Source organism: Molothrus ater, chromosome 3 (assembly GCF_012460135.2).
Source record: "Molothrus ater isolate BHLD 08-10-18 breed brown headed cowbird chromosome 3, BPBGC_Mater_1.1, whole genome shotgun sequence".
NCBI lineage: Eukaryota > Metazoa > Chordata > Aves > Passeriformes > Icteridae > Molothrus > Molothrus ater.
The window spans coordinates 64,321,974-64,338,680 of record NC_050480.2 but is presented as its reverse complement, the minus strand read 5'-3'; the positions used below and the strand labels follow the sequence as shown (position 1 = coordinate 64,338,680).

General features: G+C 42.4%; 2 protein-coding genes across 2 annotated transcripts in view; one reads left to right on the top strand and one right to left on the bottom strand.

The window, feature by feature from the left end:
• MCM9 (minichromosome maintenance 9 homologous recombination repair factor) overlaps positions 1-16,707 on the bottom strand; it is a 48,134-nt gene that overhangs the window by 15,863 nt on the left and 15,564 nt on the right.
• On the top strand, positions 1,730-12,744 carry ASF1A (anti-silencing function 1A histone chaperone). Its single transcript, XM_036379947.2, has 4 exons — positions 1,730-2,138; positions 5,606-5,721; positions 10,188-10,364; positions 12,240-12,744. Exons 1-4 carry the CDS (start codon positions 2,030-2,032, stop codon positions 12,450-12,452), a joined length of 615 nt encoding a protein of 204 aa, XP_036235840.1. The 5' UTR covers positions 1,730-2,029; the 3' UTR covers positions 12,453-12,744.

The following is a 16,707-nucleotide window of genomic DNA, read 5'->3' as shown; positions in this document are numbered from 1 at the left end:
CCTGCCGCCACACAAGATGGCCTCCCCTGCTGCACTGCACACAGGGCCCTCGCACTGGCAATGCTGCTGTGCAGGCTGATGTCCTGTCTTGTAGCGCTTCAGGGCACACTTCTACAAATAGAGGAAGGGGATGGCTTCCTGACAGGCATGCTTGCTTCCCTGCACAGCCCCTCTGGGGTGGCCTCTCCAGCAGCAGCCCCCAGGGCCCTGCAGACAGCCCGTCCTCCCCGGGGCACCCAGCAGTAAAGGCCGCTGTGCTCAGGGGCTCTATCCCAGCCAGCCAGGTGCTCTATCCCAGCACGGATATCCCTTGCCAGCGGCCGAGAGGTCACTGCCGTGGGCTGCAGGCTTGGGCTCACAAGCCTGGCACCACTGCCCAGCCCCACTGCCCTGAGCTGGGGGGGCTCCTGGCACCTGGGACGCCACCAGCACCCAGCACAATCAGCACAGAAACAGGAAGATAAAAACTCACCAAACAAAGCATGACAAAAACCAAAAAGGGCTGAAATGGGCCCAAAACTGAAAGTGCCCCTCTGCACATGGTGGAGCCCCGCAGGCAAGATGGTTTAGCCTGTAAGTGAATCACTGCTTTCTTTCACATTCTTCTTAGGGGATGCTGAAAGCTTAATACACCTTCCTACTTGATTAGACTCGTTTTGTGCATTCTGACAGCAAAAGTGCTTGTTCTGGAAGATGTTGGGAACAATTTCATCATGAATGCTGGCCTAAGTAGTTTTTCACTCCTCCCAAGCAGCCAGCGTTGCAGTTGCTGTTTATACAATACTGCAAAATCCTAGCATATAAGAAAACCACTTAGGATTCTTTTAAACACTTCTGAATCTTCCCTTTTATAAATAAGGTTAAATAAAACTTTAAAATGAGCTCTAGTTGCAAGCAGTTTTTTGTCCTGTTGAGATACAGTGCTTCTTTACCATTTTGCCTAAAGTGAATGGACAAAAGATTATGTTTTGTCCCTGTTCTACCCATGGTTCCAATTTAGTTATGATATTTTGCCCTACTATTCTTCCAGCCTCAACTTTCAGCTTAGGGCACTTTCCAAGCTGGATGTGGTCTTACATTGTTTACAACTTGCAGAGGATGAACACTTTGAAAGGAAATGACTTTCTTCTTCAGCTCACAGGGCTCACAACTTTAAATACAATACACTGACAAAAGATGCGTCTTCTATATATTAATCAAAACCTTATAAATTTCAATAAAAGTTATTGTGGTAGGCAGGATAAACACAGTCCCATAAGCTATATGCCAGGAATTGAAATGAAGTCGCATCTTAGTACTTAATTTTTTCTTTAAATAAAATCATTGCAAGGCAACAGCTTTTGAATTAAGGTAGAGTCCCTCTTGGTCACGAATGGAGAGCTGACTAGTTGCGTAATAAGATCTTTCCTCCTGATTTTCCCCTTGCTTGGACTTTAATGCACACAGAAGAAAGAAAAAAAAAAAAAAAAAGAAAAAACGAAGAGGAAAAGAGATAAGCTCTCAGTCCTTTTCCTGGAAATCAGAGAAGCAGATGTTCCGCGCCTCCCTCAAGCCCGCCCGGACCCTCTCCCGCCCTGGCCCCGCCCCCTGCTCGGCCCCGCCCCCCGGCCCGTTGGCGGTTGCTGGCGGCCGTTGCCGGCGCGCGCCGGGCGGGGGCGCTGCGGCGGGGGCGGCGCGGGGCGGGCGCGCGCGGAGGCCGCTCTGGCCGGCGCTCGGTGCCCGCCGTGCCCGCGGAGGGAGGGCCCTCGCCCGGCGAGCGGCCAATCCGGGCGGGCGCTGGCGGCGAGCAGGGGCAGAATGGGCTGTAGTTGAGCGAAATAGGGAAAGCGGCGAACAGTGTGGAGCGTTCCCGGTGTAAATAAAAGGGGGGGCGAAAAAAAAAAAAAAAAAAAAGTTTGTGGAAGTCGCCGCCCTGCAGCCTCGCTCGGGCAGCGGAGCGGGGGCTTGTGCGGCGCGGGAGCCCGGCACGGAGGACTTTAGTGCGCGGCGTTAACACGCTCTGCCTATTGTTTGTGTTTTTTTCCAAAATATGGCAAAGGTTCAGGTGAACAATGTAGTGGTGTTGGATAATCCTTCTCCTTTCTACAATCCTTTCCAGTTCGAAATCACATTCGAGTGCATAGAGGACCTGTCTGAAGGTGAGTAGAATTTTTCTCCCCGATACGGATTTTGCAACCCGGGGCTCTGAGCTCGGAGCATTTAAGGCTTAAACTTTGCACAGGCCTGCGCCTACAATTTCACAGTCTCTCCACCTCGGCCGCATCGCCGTGCCGAGCCGAGGGGATGTGCCGGCCGGGCGAGGGGATGTGCCGCTCCCGCCGAGCCCGGCGCCGGGGAAAGTTGGCGGTGTCCGCCCGCTCTGGGCGCCGAGCCGGGCCCGCCGCCTCTCCCCGCCATCGGCAAGGCGGCGAGCTGCCTCAAGTTGCGAGGAACTTGTTAGAGTGGAGGTAGCCATGTTGCCAGCTTTGTGTGTGCGTGGGGGGAGCGAGCGGGAGACAGGAGGGTTGAACCGGGCTCGGCGGCCGCGCATCCCCGCGGGCACGCGGGATGCTGCGTGTTTAGCCCCGGCGGTACTCGGAGCGCGGAAAACGCTCCGCGGGGATGCGTTTCGATGGCCTCGTGCTCCATTTTAATACTAAAAAAAAAAAAAAAAAAAAAAAAAAAAAAACCACCTAAAATCACGGTGGGAGGCAGGGGCGGGCTGACTGGCTGGCCCCGCATGCCGGCAGCAGGCAGCCGCGGTAGGTGCGCGGGGGTCGGGGGCACGGCTCGGAGGGGAGTGCGGGCTGCGGGAGCCCCCGCTGCGGGGGAGGGGGCCGCCCGCCTGCCACTATTTTTGGAAGTCACTCGAAAGTTACTGGCAGCCGCCAGCGGGTGGGGGATGGCCCCGGCCTTGCCGCCCCACGGGGACCCCGGTCCTGAGCCGGGGCCGCCGCCGCGCTCCCGCCTTCCCCCCGAGTCGGGCGGGCCGCGAGCCGCCCTCGCCCCGGCCGCGCTCCGCAGCGCCGCCCCCCGGGCGGCCGCGGGACGCGCCCCGAGAGGCCGCGCGTCGCCCCGCGGGCGGGAGTTTCGAACGGCTCCGGGCGAGGGAGGGAGTGCGGGGCGCTCGTGCCCGCCGGCGGGCCGGGGAGCGGCCGCTGCCCCGAGAGCAGGAGGAGGCCGCCCGCCCGGGCTGCCTGTGAGCGGGAGAGGACACTGCCCGGGCGACACTCGGCGGAGCCCAGCGCCGCCTGCTCGCCAGAGAGCCCCGCGGGCGGAGGGTCGAGGGCAGGGCTGAGGAGAAGAGCGCTGTCCTGGCTGAGGTGCCATGGCAGGCTCGCTGTCGCTGCGGCTTAAGTCGCCTCACCCCGCCTGCCTCTGCAGCAGCGCGTACTCGTGCGTGCCGGCGGGATGGTGACAGCGCGGGAGGGAGGGACGGCCGCCGTGGCGGGAACTTCAGAGGAAGTCTCGCCTGAGCCAGGGTTTCTCTAGGCCTCCTCAGCCTGTCTCCTGCCTTCTTGCAACTGACCGACGCAGCGGCTGGAGCTGTGCTCCATGCCCCGCCACGTTGCTGGCTGGATCCCTCCGGTCAGCCTGCCCATCCGAGGGGCAGCACCGGACCCCCTCCGTGGCAACTGCTATGGCAGGTGGCAGCCCCCTGACAAGGACTCTGTGCAATGTTAGGCTTTTCCTTCCAGTTGTGCACAGCTGTATGTGATGTGCTCCTCACACTCGGGACTTACTTAAAAGTTAATCCTGGACAGTTGTGATGAGAAGAATTATAAATGGTCCAATACAGAATTCTCAGCTCCTTTCCCCCACCAACATGCAAGTTAAGACTATAGGATAAATTAGGGATGAGTGCTGCTGTCTTTCACATTTAAAAATAAGATTAAACACAGCCATTGTATACTTGATAAAAAGTCACTGCCTCAGCTTTCCTATGCTAATACATCTATTTACTTTGCTGTTTTCGGCCTGTGCTCTGCAATAATGATCCTAAAATGAAATCCATGAACTCCAGCCCTCCTAAAATGGTTGTTCTGTATCAACATACTTAAATAACATTTAAAATTTACTTTTAAAAAGTCTACACTTAGTATTAAATACTATGAGTTGTTTAGAACAAATTACATTTTGTTCTCCTAGAATAATGGCACAGGATGGTGTGGTAGTCTTAAGCAGTTCAGCCTAAAAGTCCTCACTTCTTGTAAGTAGTAATTTGTCCTCAGATGCAGACAAGAAAGTTCCTTAATTATCCTGGATGAGTCCTGTGCAATACTGACAACAGCTAGTACTTCATGCTTAAAAGGTAAATAAAACCTCTGATACAGTACCTAGGAAACTGCTGTGTGGTACAGATGAGTAAAATCCCTTCCCAAGCCCTGTTTATTATGATAGTTAAACCTGCAAAACCTGCACTAATGGTAAACAAAATAAGTGAGAAGAATTCACTAATGAGCAAAGAGAGTTGCAGTCTTTAAGCAGTCACGTTCTATTCCAAGTGCTATTTTTTTTTTCTATGCTTAAATTCCATTCCTGCATCCAGAAACCATGAGGCAGACCTTTGGATTTGCCAAGTGTACTAATCAAGTTAATGTCATAGCTTACAGGTTTGTGTTTTGCAAAGGCAATCAGGGAAAAAAAGAAATACAACCTGTAAGTTTTTAAGGTACAGTTCTGAAACAACAGCTTAATTAAGAGTGTTAGTTATGGTTTTTTGTAATGGTGGTCTCTTTTTTTCCCCTCTTGTTTTAATAACCCCAAAATCCTGTCTTGCAAGATTAGTTTCATATGTGTGAATAATACTGTTTCTTGAATCAAAAAGGGAAGGTGAAAAGCTGACCCAGGAAGAGCTAATTTGGGTTAATTTGCAGTTTCAACTTTAAAACATCTGTGGGGAAGAGGCTGAGTTAGAAAACACTGATTTGTAATAAATGTTAGTTTAGTGCATGCCTTTAAGAAGCAACATGCTACACTGATTTTTTTTTTTTTTGGTCTATAATTCAATTTCAGGATGTAGATAAGATCCAGTCATCACTGTCTTTAAGAATATGGTCTAGTCATGCTGTCACAATTTTATGTACTTCCCAGGTAACACAAGTGACATATGAAGAAAGGGGGGCATACAATTAGTGTGCCTGGAGCTTGCCCAGGGGGTTTCTTACTCAATTAACTACTTTCCATGATCTGTGTAATTTAAGCTGTGAGGTGTGTATGTGCAAGGTGGGAATTTTGGTTTTGGGAGGTTAGTCAGTATTCAAGGATGTGATGATTTATAGGTATCATCCCTCTGCTGCAAATTCTGACAGACTTTGAGAAGATGCTCAACACAGCTCCCAGTTAGTAAAAGGGTCCTACTCTCTGTATGAACTTTGAAAATTAACCTCACTGTAAAAATAGAGGGATTCCTGTGGTACATCTGACTAGAGAGAGAAAGTGGGATGATCTGTTTCATGAGGGTCAGGCATCAGTAAATTTTTCTGATGAAGACAGGTCCTTGTTATTTTAGGCTTGTTGACAAAGAAGTAATTTTAGGCTATGCAAAATTGTAGATGGGCAAGAGTGGAAGACCCCCTAACTGTAATGACAAATAATGTTTGTTTTTTTCTTCTTTTTTATGTAGATTTGGAATGGAAAATAATTTATGTGGGTTCAGCTGAAAGTGAAGAGTATGATCAGGTGTTAGACTCTGTTTTAGTTGGACCTGTTCCTGCAGGCAGACACATGTTTGTATTTCAGGTAAGTTTGATTTAACCCTTTCTAAAAGTTGTGCTAATTTGATATGGGATAACTGTATCAAACTAAGAGGCACTTGAAAAATAATGGTGAAAAAATATTGCAGTGAGCCCCTCAGGTATGATATACCTTCCTTTAAAGTCTGTTCTTGAGCTTGTACTTCTTGCCTCTGATATTGCTTGGTTATATTTTTTATTTGTGGTATCAATAATAACTGATAAAAGCACAGTTCCCATAGCTACTGATAATTTTAACCAGTCTGGTTCATAATCAGCAGTGCCAGGTGCCTGGTTTACACCAGCACCATCAGGCTCACCTCTTCTGCTGCTGGTAGCAGTTTCAGACAATCAGGAGCACTAGGTTAATGTACACAACACCTACAGAGGATCAGACCAACAAACTAATTGAAAAACTCAGCTGGAATAATCAAGACGTTTGTTTCTGTTTGGCAGAACACATGGTCAGCTGTGATGTTTGGCTAAGCATGCTAAATCATAACAAAATACAGTGATTTCTAAAATAAAGATAGAAATTCACTGGTAAATCGGAGGTACACAAGTGTGTAGGTCAAGACTGCAAGAAAACGTCTAGAACATGTGACAGTCTATCAAATACTGCTGTTAATGCCAAAAGTTAATAAGGAATAACGAAGGAAAAGAAAACAGGGAAAGAGCAACACTAAGATGACTTACTGGCCTATACTTGTTTCTATTTTAACTCAGTGAGAAGCAGGGGGGAAAACCTGAAGTAGACTTGCCTGAATTCTTACAGAAGCTTTCTTTTGTTTGGGATAACTTCTTCTGTGGTGGTGGGGTGTTTTTGTTAGTCTATTTATTCAAAACTAATTTTTATTAAAACTCATTTTCTCTATGAAGTACTAGATTTTTATTTTTTTTTGTAAACTGAGAGCAAAATCCATTGGATAAAAAAATCAGACAGAAACTGAGTAAATCTTATTCTATAAGAACGCCGCTTTTTTCCCCAAATACTATAAATTCACTTAACTAATGGCAAATGCATGCTGAAGTATGAGCATTAAAGAACACTGAAGTGCTGACTCCCTTATTTCTCATGGTTGCTGTAACTGGTTTAAAATAATACCAACATTTGTGAGGCAATCCTGATTAATTCTGTAAGTTGCAGGAAGGGTAGTTTATTTGGCGTTTTGTGGGTGCTTGTTTGTTGTTGATTCTGGGCCTTTTTGTTTTGGTTTTTTTCCTTAAAAGAACAGGCTTAAGGATAGGATTAGACTGGTTGTTGCAGCATTTATTAACCACATACACCCAAATCAGTGTTGAAACATTTCTGTTTGGTTTTGGAGCCAGGCCTAATTTTTTCACACTACAGATAAAGCAGATGTGTAACAAATGCATCATTTATTAACAGTTTTTCCATTATCAAGCCATTATAGCTTATGGCATTAATTGGTCAGAAATAGGTGATCCTCTATTGCTCTCAGAGGGGCTACCTTGTGTTTGTATGGTGGAAAATCAGCTGGCATTTACATTTCTAATTTGAAGATGCACTGTTCTCAATCAAAGGTCCAAAGATTCCTTGTTGATGGTGATGGGAAAGGAGCAAGAAGCAGGTGCCTAAAAAAGGCACGTTTTGGCTGTATGATTAGGCAGGTCTCAAATTAAATTTACTGGTCTTGCAGTTTCTGTAGAATGGACTCAGTAATTGTATTGTGGTTAGAAATGACACTACAGCTAAATTAGGAGGAGATGTGTAGAGATTTTGCTTAGATTAGAGTAGGTCCTGTAAGAGATTCCATCTGTTAAAATATACTTTTTATTTCTTACGGAAGCATGGTTGGGTCTGAGTATATTACACTTCAAAGGCTCTGGATTTCAGGTGAGGGTAGGACTCAGCACATGTGTACACAGGAAACCACCAAAACCCAAAGTGCTGCAAGAAGCCTTTGCTGATGACTGAAGCAATTTTATTCACCAAGCTGAAGCAGCCTGGGATACGGAGAAAACAAGCAAGGGAAGGCAAGAATAGGGCAAAGCACAGAACTGCAGGAGGCATGTGACACAAAGAAAAGAGATTGTGTTCATGGGGAATAGCATAAGGAAAGGACCTTTGCAGAGGAGTATAAAATTTTCAGATAATCTGTTGTAGATTTTTCTAGATAGGAAAATGGCTGAAATAGCAACTAAAATGGAGTACCACACAGATAGATTACCAAGCGTGACAAAAATACCTTGGATGAAAAAATATGTGAAACAGGTTGGGAATTCATCTTTACAGAAAGATGGACAATTAATGTGCTTTTCAGACTTAGAAAAACACCTTTTTGTTTAAACCCCCAAAACATTACCTTTAAAAAGGTTTCAATAGTAAAGGCCCACAGCTTGGCCTATTTGTTTTTAAATCTCAAGATATACATAGTGGAACCTGATTCCTTCTCGATTCTCTTGGGAATTTGTAATAAAATCACAGAAACTTCTTTTTGAGCATATAAGCACATAAATAATTTACTATCCTTAAGTGCACATATAACCTTTGCTACCTACTCTGCAGCAATAGCTATGAGAATAAATATCATGTGGAAAATCAAGATAATTCAAGGCAACATGTGGGCTGATTTCATCGAATTCTTGAGTAATTTATAGCATAATTATGGCATATTAAGACAGTGATTTTTATGCAAAAATTAATCTACTGCCTCTGCCCAACAAAAGATCTGTTTGCAGGTAATCTGCTTATTTATCATTTGGTCATACCAAGCTCTTGTTTTTTTTCTGCCATCTGTGTATGATATTTGGCTCCTGAGTAATTAAGGAGTTAGACAAAACCAGGGAGCTAAAAATCTGAAAAAACTGTTTTAATCAGGCTTCAGTGTCTTTTTCATGCAGCAAAACAATGCTTGAGAGATAAGTAGAATTAGAACAGAGTATTTCCTTGGGTTCAGAACTGTGTCACAGGATATTACAAGACAGAAAATGACAGTGGGAACCTGGAAGACTAAGATCTTATATTAGAATGGGAGTTGAGTTTAATGGGAAGTTAAACAGAATGTGGTTCTTCTGTTGCCCATTACTGTGAAATTTAAAGCGATCAGATAGTTCTGGGCACTGTTAGAACAAGACTGAGTTAAAGTAATGATGTAAACGGTATTGGCAGTTCTTGTGATTTCCTCAAGCTTCTGCATTTTTTCTGTTTCTTGGCCATCTTTTCCATTCCCCTATGCTAGTTGTAAAGCCATTCAGTCATTTTCTATTTCCTTCAGGGCTGGAGGAAGAGGAGTTCTACCTGATTCCCTGGTTTCTTCTCCTCCCTTGGGTGTATTTCTACCCGAGAGGTCTGACTCATCTAATTCTTGTGTGAAGTGCCTACAGCTTCTCACAAAAAGCTAGACTGGTTTGAAGGCTTAAAATTCAAGTGGCAAAGAGTAGATGCCAATGCTGCATGAGCAGCAGCTCCCAAATTTCACCATGCTGAAGCATATAAATACTATAGAAAAGTAGGAATGAGAGGGACAACAGGCATTAATTCCATTCATCCTCTGTCATTAGGCAAGGTTTGTTACACCCAAACCATCTGAACACACATTACTAATACCAGCTTGTTCTCACAACATGGGTGTTCACTGTTGACTTCAGATCTTCATGTGGAATTGTAAATATGAAGCTGTTTTACTATGCCTGTATTGCTGTTACTTTAAATCCTGCAGCAGAATTGGGCATCACATTTTATCAATAGATGTGGTAGTTAGGAGGCATTTTAAGGGACTGATGTGAGCCACATTTTATGAGGCAAATTTTATTGATAAGTAACTGCAGAGCCATGGTAAGTAAGGACACTGAGGAAGATTGTATCAGTTGCCTATTAATTAGGTTTGCCTACTGGTAGAAAATGTTCAGGTGTCTTGGAGAGATGATGCAGTTAACGGCATAAATTTTAATGAATATGGGTATTAGGAATGAAGCCAGAGAAAGTTCTTAATTCCTTTCCTAGAAATCTGTGGAACAGCTCAAACCTTACCATAGCCCATCCCTTTTCTTGCTGAACTATAATTTGCAGTCTGTAGTTTTAAGGATATAGTCTTCTTAAGAGCACACATACAGACCAATTCAACCTTGAGGGTGTATGAGAAAATAATCTTGCTCTACTAAATTATCAAGATGGGCTGGAGAACTGTGACACTGTAGAACTGGAGTGATGTTGATAGCCCTGTGTGAACAATGGTTCAGCTGATCATATATTTAAAAGGAGTTTTGGATCAAACCTGGCCATTTGCCCATGAGAAATGTCAGCAAACAATTTTACTGTATTCCAATTCTGTCGTTGGAGGATGGTGTTCTAAATCTAGAGTTGATGTTGTGAAAGCAGTATATTTTCTGGTTAACTTGAACAATTTTAAATATAGTCACTACTTAGCTGCTGAAACACACTACTTGAGAGTCCCCTGCTAGGTAGGCATGTGCTATCAATTTTAATTTATCTTTCCCTTTCACATTTAGGCTGATGCACCTAACCCAGGGCTTATTCCAGATGCAGATGCAGTAGGTGTAACAGTTGTGCTAATTACATGCACTTACCGAGGTCAAGAATTTATTAGAGTCGGCTACTATGTAAACAATGAATACACTGAAACAGAACTGAGAGAGAATCCACCAGTAAAGCCAGATTTTTCTAAGGTAAGGCATATTTTGTTTTAGTCATGTGTCAGAGGTATGCTTATAGAAAAAGGTGTTTAAGAAACAAACCCAAGCCCCAAGTGGTTTCATTAAGTGCATGGAATGAGGCATCAAATTATGGAAAATACTTGGGGGGACAGACTGTAAGTGCCATGTAGTTGTCATAAATTTAGTGAATACTGAGAGACCATCAAAAATTTCCAGCATCCTGAAGACTTGGCTGTACTTTCACACTGACTGTGAAATAAACTATTGGATTTATTCCGACCTGCACCACTGTTTATAAAATGGCCATGTTCTTCAGAAAAAACATGTTTCTCTAAGGCCATCAACCATCAGAATGTTTTTTCTAAGCCCATCAACCTGGAACTAAGTTGTAGATATTTATTTACTACAGTTGTTACTCAGCTGTTCTAGGGTCAGAGCTACAGTTTCTGCAAAACTTTAACAAACAAACTGAGGAACAAATTAGGTACAAAATGAGAGAACATGGGAACCTGGTTAGATCATTATCTGATAAATGTCTAATTTGACAAAGGAAATATACAGATAAAGTTATAAAAACATATATTCTTCATGGTAATAATTAAACCAGGACTAGAATTAAAAGATGAAATGAAATAGTATGTTTTTCTATGCTTACTTTATTTTCAGTGATCAGGTACTAAAAAAAATTACTGAAAATTATAGTAAAGTTTGAGGATTCTTAAACTTTGCATATGTTCCTTTCTTCTTTATTTCTTTCACTTAAAACATAACTTATTTGTTATGTTGGTTACCAGAGCCAAAATGGTGACTCCCTTTAAACACTTGAATTTAGAATGCCTAGAACTACTTCTCTTCATTCTCTGTTTATATGAAATCTAGCTTTGCTGCTATGGAAGAGAACAGCAAAAGCTATCATGTGTTTGTACAGAGTCCTTAATGTGACTTGGGGAAAAAACGGAAGTGCACAAGTAGAAGGTTATTAAAGTGATTGATTAACTATTGGGCAATAAGCTCTACCAGCTTCTAAAAAATAAATAGTCTTTTTAGTTAGTGTAAAGGGTCAGGAAATACTTAATGAGAGTATACTTTCTTGGAGAATAAAATGGACAAAGCAGACCTTTCCTGTGATCACTCTGAAATACCATAGTGAGTGTCCACTGGCTCTAAGTTGCCATCCTCCAGGTAAGAATATAAACTCTTTCACCCCTTTTCAAAATAAGGAGAAAATCAGCTTTTTTTTTTTCTGGATACATAAACAAATGCCACATGTTTTCAAAAGAAAATGAAGGCCAGCCATGAGAATAAGATAGATGACTAATCATGTCCACTGCCACAGTATTCGTATTTTCCAAATATAAATGTTTTTATTTTAAAACTTTAGTCAGTAAATCCTCTTAGTGAAATCAGTCTGAAGTGTGCTAGTTTAAAGGTAAGGTTGTACTTTTAAATGAAGATGAGAAGTTGATGGAATTGATAGGTATTGCAAATACCATAAAGTTGATGCAAAATTTGATGAAGTACTGTGGTTTGCAAAATCCTTGTGGGGGTAGAAGTTATTTGCTTTACTAAAAGCTGGATAAAATAATAAACACTTGCACTTTACTTGTGGATCTCTTTCACAGCCTTGACCTTGCAGAACAGTTAAAACACTCTTGAGAAAGTGGTTATTTTGCTGAGGAGAATATTAGGGAAAATAATAAGTGATGTACTGTAAGCACATTTCTGATCCATAGGTAGTAGCTATAGATTCACATTGATGTGAATTCCCTTTTTAAACAAACTGTTAAGCAAACAAGGCTATAGAGACTAAAAGGAAAAAATCTATATGCATATGAACTCCAGTTTTAGATGTACGCATTACAATCCATATATTTTCTTCTTTCCCAGCTTCAAAGGAATATTTTGGCATCTAATCCCAGAGTCACAAGATTCCACATTAATTGGGAGGACAACACTGAAAAACTGGAAGATGCAGAGAGCAGTAACCCAAATCTACAGTCCTTGCTTTCCACAGATGCATTACCTTCAGCATCAAAGGGGTGGTCAACATCAGAAAATTCACTAAATGTTATGTTAGAATCTCATATGGACTGCATGTGACTAACCACCATCCTTTTGGTACTGTATATGTGTTAAACTGTAAAAACAACCAGAACTATTTCCCTCAAATTCCATAAGTACATAGTTGAAGCAATGTGAAGAACTTGTTTTAAAACATCCTGTAGAAAGTTTATAAAAAAAAAACCCAGAAAAAACCCAACAAACAAACAGTATTTGAGCAGATTGTGAAATATAAATACAACTATTTTTAAGTAATTGCCTTTTTTTTCTAATGTGTTATTCTATGTGGTCTAAACCAAACCTGATTAAAGTATATGTATTCTCTCCCCTCCCCCCTTACTTTGTAAGCACTATTAAAAGCTAAAAAAAGTTTAAAAGTTAAAACATTCAGGCAAAATGAAGGAATAGTGCCATGTCCTCATCTCTGCTATCCAGATTGCCAAATATAAAGTGCCCTTTAATAGCATCTTAAGAACAAAATTGTCATTAGATGAAGTGCAGAGAAAGAAAGTATCTCTTAATAACAAAGTCCAAAAATGTCCTTTTGCTCTGAAAGCAGACAGCACAGTATAATTTTAGGTGCAAGCTTCTTTTCCTTTCAAGGCACATACTTGTTACTTAAAGCCTGCAATTTGAGATTTACCATCTGCTGTCTTGGATTTTAGGATTTTTTTTTTAAATCTCTTGCTGCTGCTGTTTAGTCAAACTGTGGTTTTGTTCAGGACAGTGTTTCATGTGAATTGGGGTGGGTACCTAGGACAGAGCCTTTTTTCAGGAAGGTATGCTACCCTAATAGCATATGCAAGTGGTTGGAAGGATGCAAGCAATTACTGGAAGATTCTAAGCCTCAAAAGCAATAGTGTGAATATCCCAAATATGCTCTTCTGTAAGATTATTATGGATCACTACTGGTTAGTATGTTTGTTTTCAGGCATGCTTTATTGTAGCTTTTTTCAGTAGTAGTAAGGAGTTTTGGTGTTTTCTTTCATTTTTTTGAAAACACCTGGAATTTTAAACTTCTCTGTTTTCTCTCTAGCCTTTAAGGCAATCCTATTTACTGGTATAAACTCTCAGGCATGAGACACTCAAGAATACATTACTTGCCTTGAAGCTTTTGCAGTGAGACATCCCTATTACCGGAAGCATCCTTGAAGATAAAGGAACTAAGCAGTAACCTGTCAAGACTTAAACCATTATTATGACACTTAAGAATTTAGTTATTCCTTCCAATCCTCATTAGCCTTATTTATATTTACTGTGCCTGTATGTGCATTTAAATTGTAATCTGTCATGCCAGATTACAGGAATACAGTTCTATTTACTAGTCACTGCCCAAATTATGAACCTTTGTAGGTTCTGGGCCCTTCAAAAAAAGGCAGATTTCATGATGATTAACAGTGTGGCTCTGAATAAATACAGAATGCTTGCTGTTCTCTTTCTGCATTCTCTAATGGGATGAAGACAGTGCTTCTGTCTTCCCACATTATTAATGAAGTTGTCTGCATTTCAAATGTGTGGTTTTGAAACTGGAAAGGAATGGCCTGATCTGAATGTTTTTTGTGTATGGAAACTCAGCAGTACACATCTAGGGTGGATGAATGAATTAATGAAATCCATTCATCTTTGGAGGCCTAGCTCTAATATGTGCTCTTAACAATCTCTCTCTAAGTGTTTAAAGTGATAACCAGAAATCTAAAAATATTAACACTCAGTGGCAGGACTTAACACAAAAAACTGGTTCCCTGAACTAGCAGTTACTTCACTTGAGGGCTGAAATTCTGTGAACCTTATCTTTGATTTTCAATTATATTGCAACTTTTAGGCCTGCAGTGACATTTTGAGATTTTTCATGCACTTTATGTTCTATTTATAAGTCTATTTAGGACAGCTCATAAATGTAAGCATGTAAATAACTTGGTTATCTGCTGAAGGATTGACAGGCTTGTGAAGTCTGCCTCAAATTAAGGCTACTGTAGTAGTATCTCAAACCCTTGCCTTTATTGAGTATTCAAATGAAAACATGATCCAAGCACAGGCTGTAACCAGAACCCATCCCACTGGTAGCATGAAGGCTTTTGAGAAGCATATGCCACAAAGCAATGGAAGCAAACCATTATTGCTGCTACTGCAAAACCAACTACAAAATTTAGGCAGCAAAATTATGTCACCCAGCAAACCAATTAATTTAGAGGAATGGAAAAGTGAAGCTCTGTTGTCAGTCTAAAAAGTTTAAGAAGTCATCTGTGCACGAGAACTTGGATGCTATAAACTTCAGGCTTGACTGGTAGGATGCTGCAGTGAAGTTTGGCACCACCTTACCTCATACACTCATGTGGCTTGGATAGCACTGACCCACCAACAGCAGGAAAAATAATGCTGTGCTTGGTGAAAATTGGTGACAAACAACCCTACCTCATGAACTTTGCAAGATAAATGGCATTTCTGTGGTTTTTGAGAGGCTGGGTCCCTCAGGTCTTTGCAACTTTGGCAGATCTTAGCAATCCATACACCCTGCCTTCTGAGTGTCGTATTTCCTGACAAAACCACATTCCAGAGACAAAGAATTTGAGGAACCAACTTCCAGTCCCCCAGAGACTTCAGCCGATATCACAGCACAAACTTACTGGTATTAAAAGATAGAATGCATGTAGGGCATCTGTAAAGACTTGTCCCTGATCTCTGAACTTTTTAAAACTGCAGGTCTGTGCACAGCCAACCAGTGCTGACATCACAGCATTACAATTTCAGGGTTGAAGATGTTTCACTTTGCCACAAACTTTTACTTGAAGAGGCCACCAAGATGCAAAGCAATGCTACAGATTCTGCTGACAGGACTGGTGATGTATCTCACTGTGTTTTCATCTCAGGCAGGCAGACCATTACAAGACTGTCATTTGTTATTAATGTACAGAGAAGTAAGCGGATCAGACAAGGTAACATGGATGAAAAATGTGTGTGGTTTTCATGTCTAGCTTGGAAAAAAGTTCTCCCTCAGCTTATAGTCACTGATTTATTCAGGCATCACCTTCAATCTGAATTACTATGACACTTCAATTTGAAGGAGGCAAAATGGTTCCAACTCCATCAAAATGGAGACTAGTGAAATCTCATCTTTCCAGTAGCTTTACAAAGCTCCACTGAAAAAGCCAACCCTACCTACCAATCTTCAACAATGAAGCAACTTGGAGCTTTACTACAATAACCACAGTTTATGGCTTACCAGACACTCTGTATTCTTGAGATGGGAGTGACAAAGTCACAAATCTGGTGATCTGACAGTCCATTATTTTCTTTGCAGTGCCTCAGCTGGTGCTTTTCTGGAAGTCAGCTCAGATTGAAAAGTAGCCAGTTGTAGCTAGATTGATTGTCCACTGACATCTGAAAATGTTGGTAGGAAGGAAAAGGGAAAAGCCCTGAACGTGCTATGCACGTATACTCCTGGCAAATCCTCATTTATCAGGGACAGAAAAGGGCAAAGTTAAATCTTCTGGCTTCTGTCTGGACAGGTGCAGATCCTTCATGTACCTAACTACCCTACTCCTTATCCATCTGCAAGAGTACAGATGATCTAATTTTCTTTGAGAGCCACACAAGTTTGGTCAGGAGATGATGGGTTAATTGTTACTGTGGTTGCTGGCTGGGGGGCTCTGCTAAGTGCCAGCTAGGAAGATGCAGCAAAACTGACTACTACGTGTAAGGCCTGGCAGTGGGTGTGGAACTCTTCTTCCTAGGCACTCCCATTTCTGTTTCCAGTTATGGTTCTGCTTAAAAGTTGGTCTTGTAGTGTGTGATACGAGACCAGCACTGGAGAAGATGGATGGAGAGCTTTTTCCTTAATTTTTGGTCTGGGCAAAAATGATATAAGGAAGAGCCAGCTGGAGGCACTAGGAGGCCTTTCTTAAAGGCAAACCCAAGGCTTCTACATGGAACTTAGGGGGTCATTGCAGGCGGGGATGGAGGGAGGATACATTTAAACATTTCCAGCTTTAGGTAATGCAGTTTTGGAGGCATGGCTGGGTACTCACTGTCCATGGCCTAAGGGGTATGACTGCAGACAAGAGAAAGTCAGAGGAAAGAGGTGTGTGTGCTACACCAGATGAAAGCAACAACAGCTGCATGTTACCAGCAGTGTTAAGGTGTTAAAAACTGGATGAACTGAACTGGCAGAAACCTTGTTTACAGAGCTCTGTGGTCTCCCTCCAAAATTCCCTTGGCCCCATGAGATAAGGAGGCCATCCTTTCAAAATAAAGGTATCCTTCCAGTTTGTCCTTTCTCACTAGGAGGGTGGGGCAG

Bases quoted from the DNA above. Each gene is read 5' to 3' on its own strand.
- ASF1A (XM_036379947.2), top strand. From the start codon at position 2,030: ATGGCAAAGGTTCAGGTGAACAATGTAGTGGTGTTGGATAATCCTTCT. The intron at 2,139-5,605 runs GTGAGTAGAATT...TTTTTTATGTAG, and splicing joins CATAGAGGACCTGTCTGAAG to ATTTGGAATGGAAAATAATT. The intron at 10,365-12,239 runs GTAAGGCATATT...CTTCTTTCCCAG, and splicing joins TAAAGCCAGATTTTTCTAAG to CTTCAAAGGAATATTTTGGC.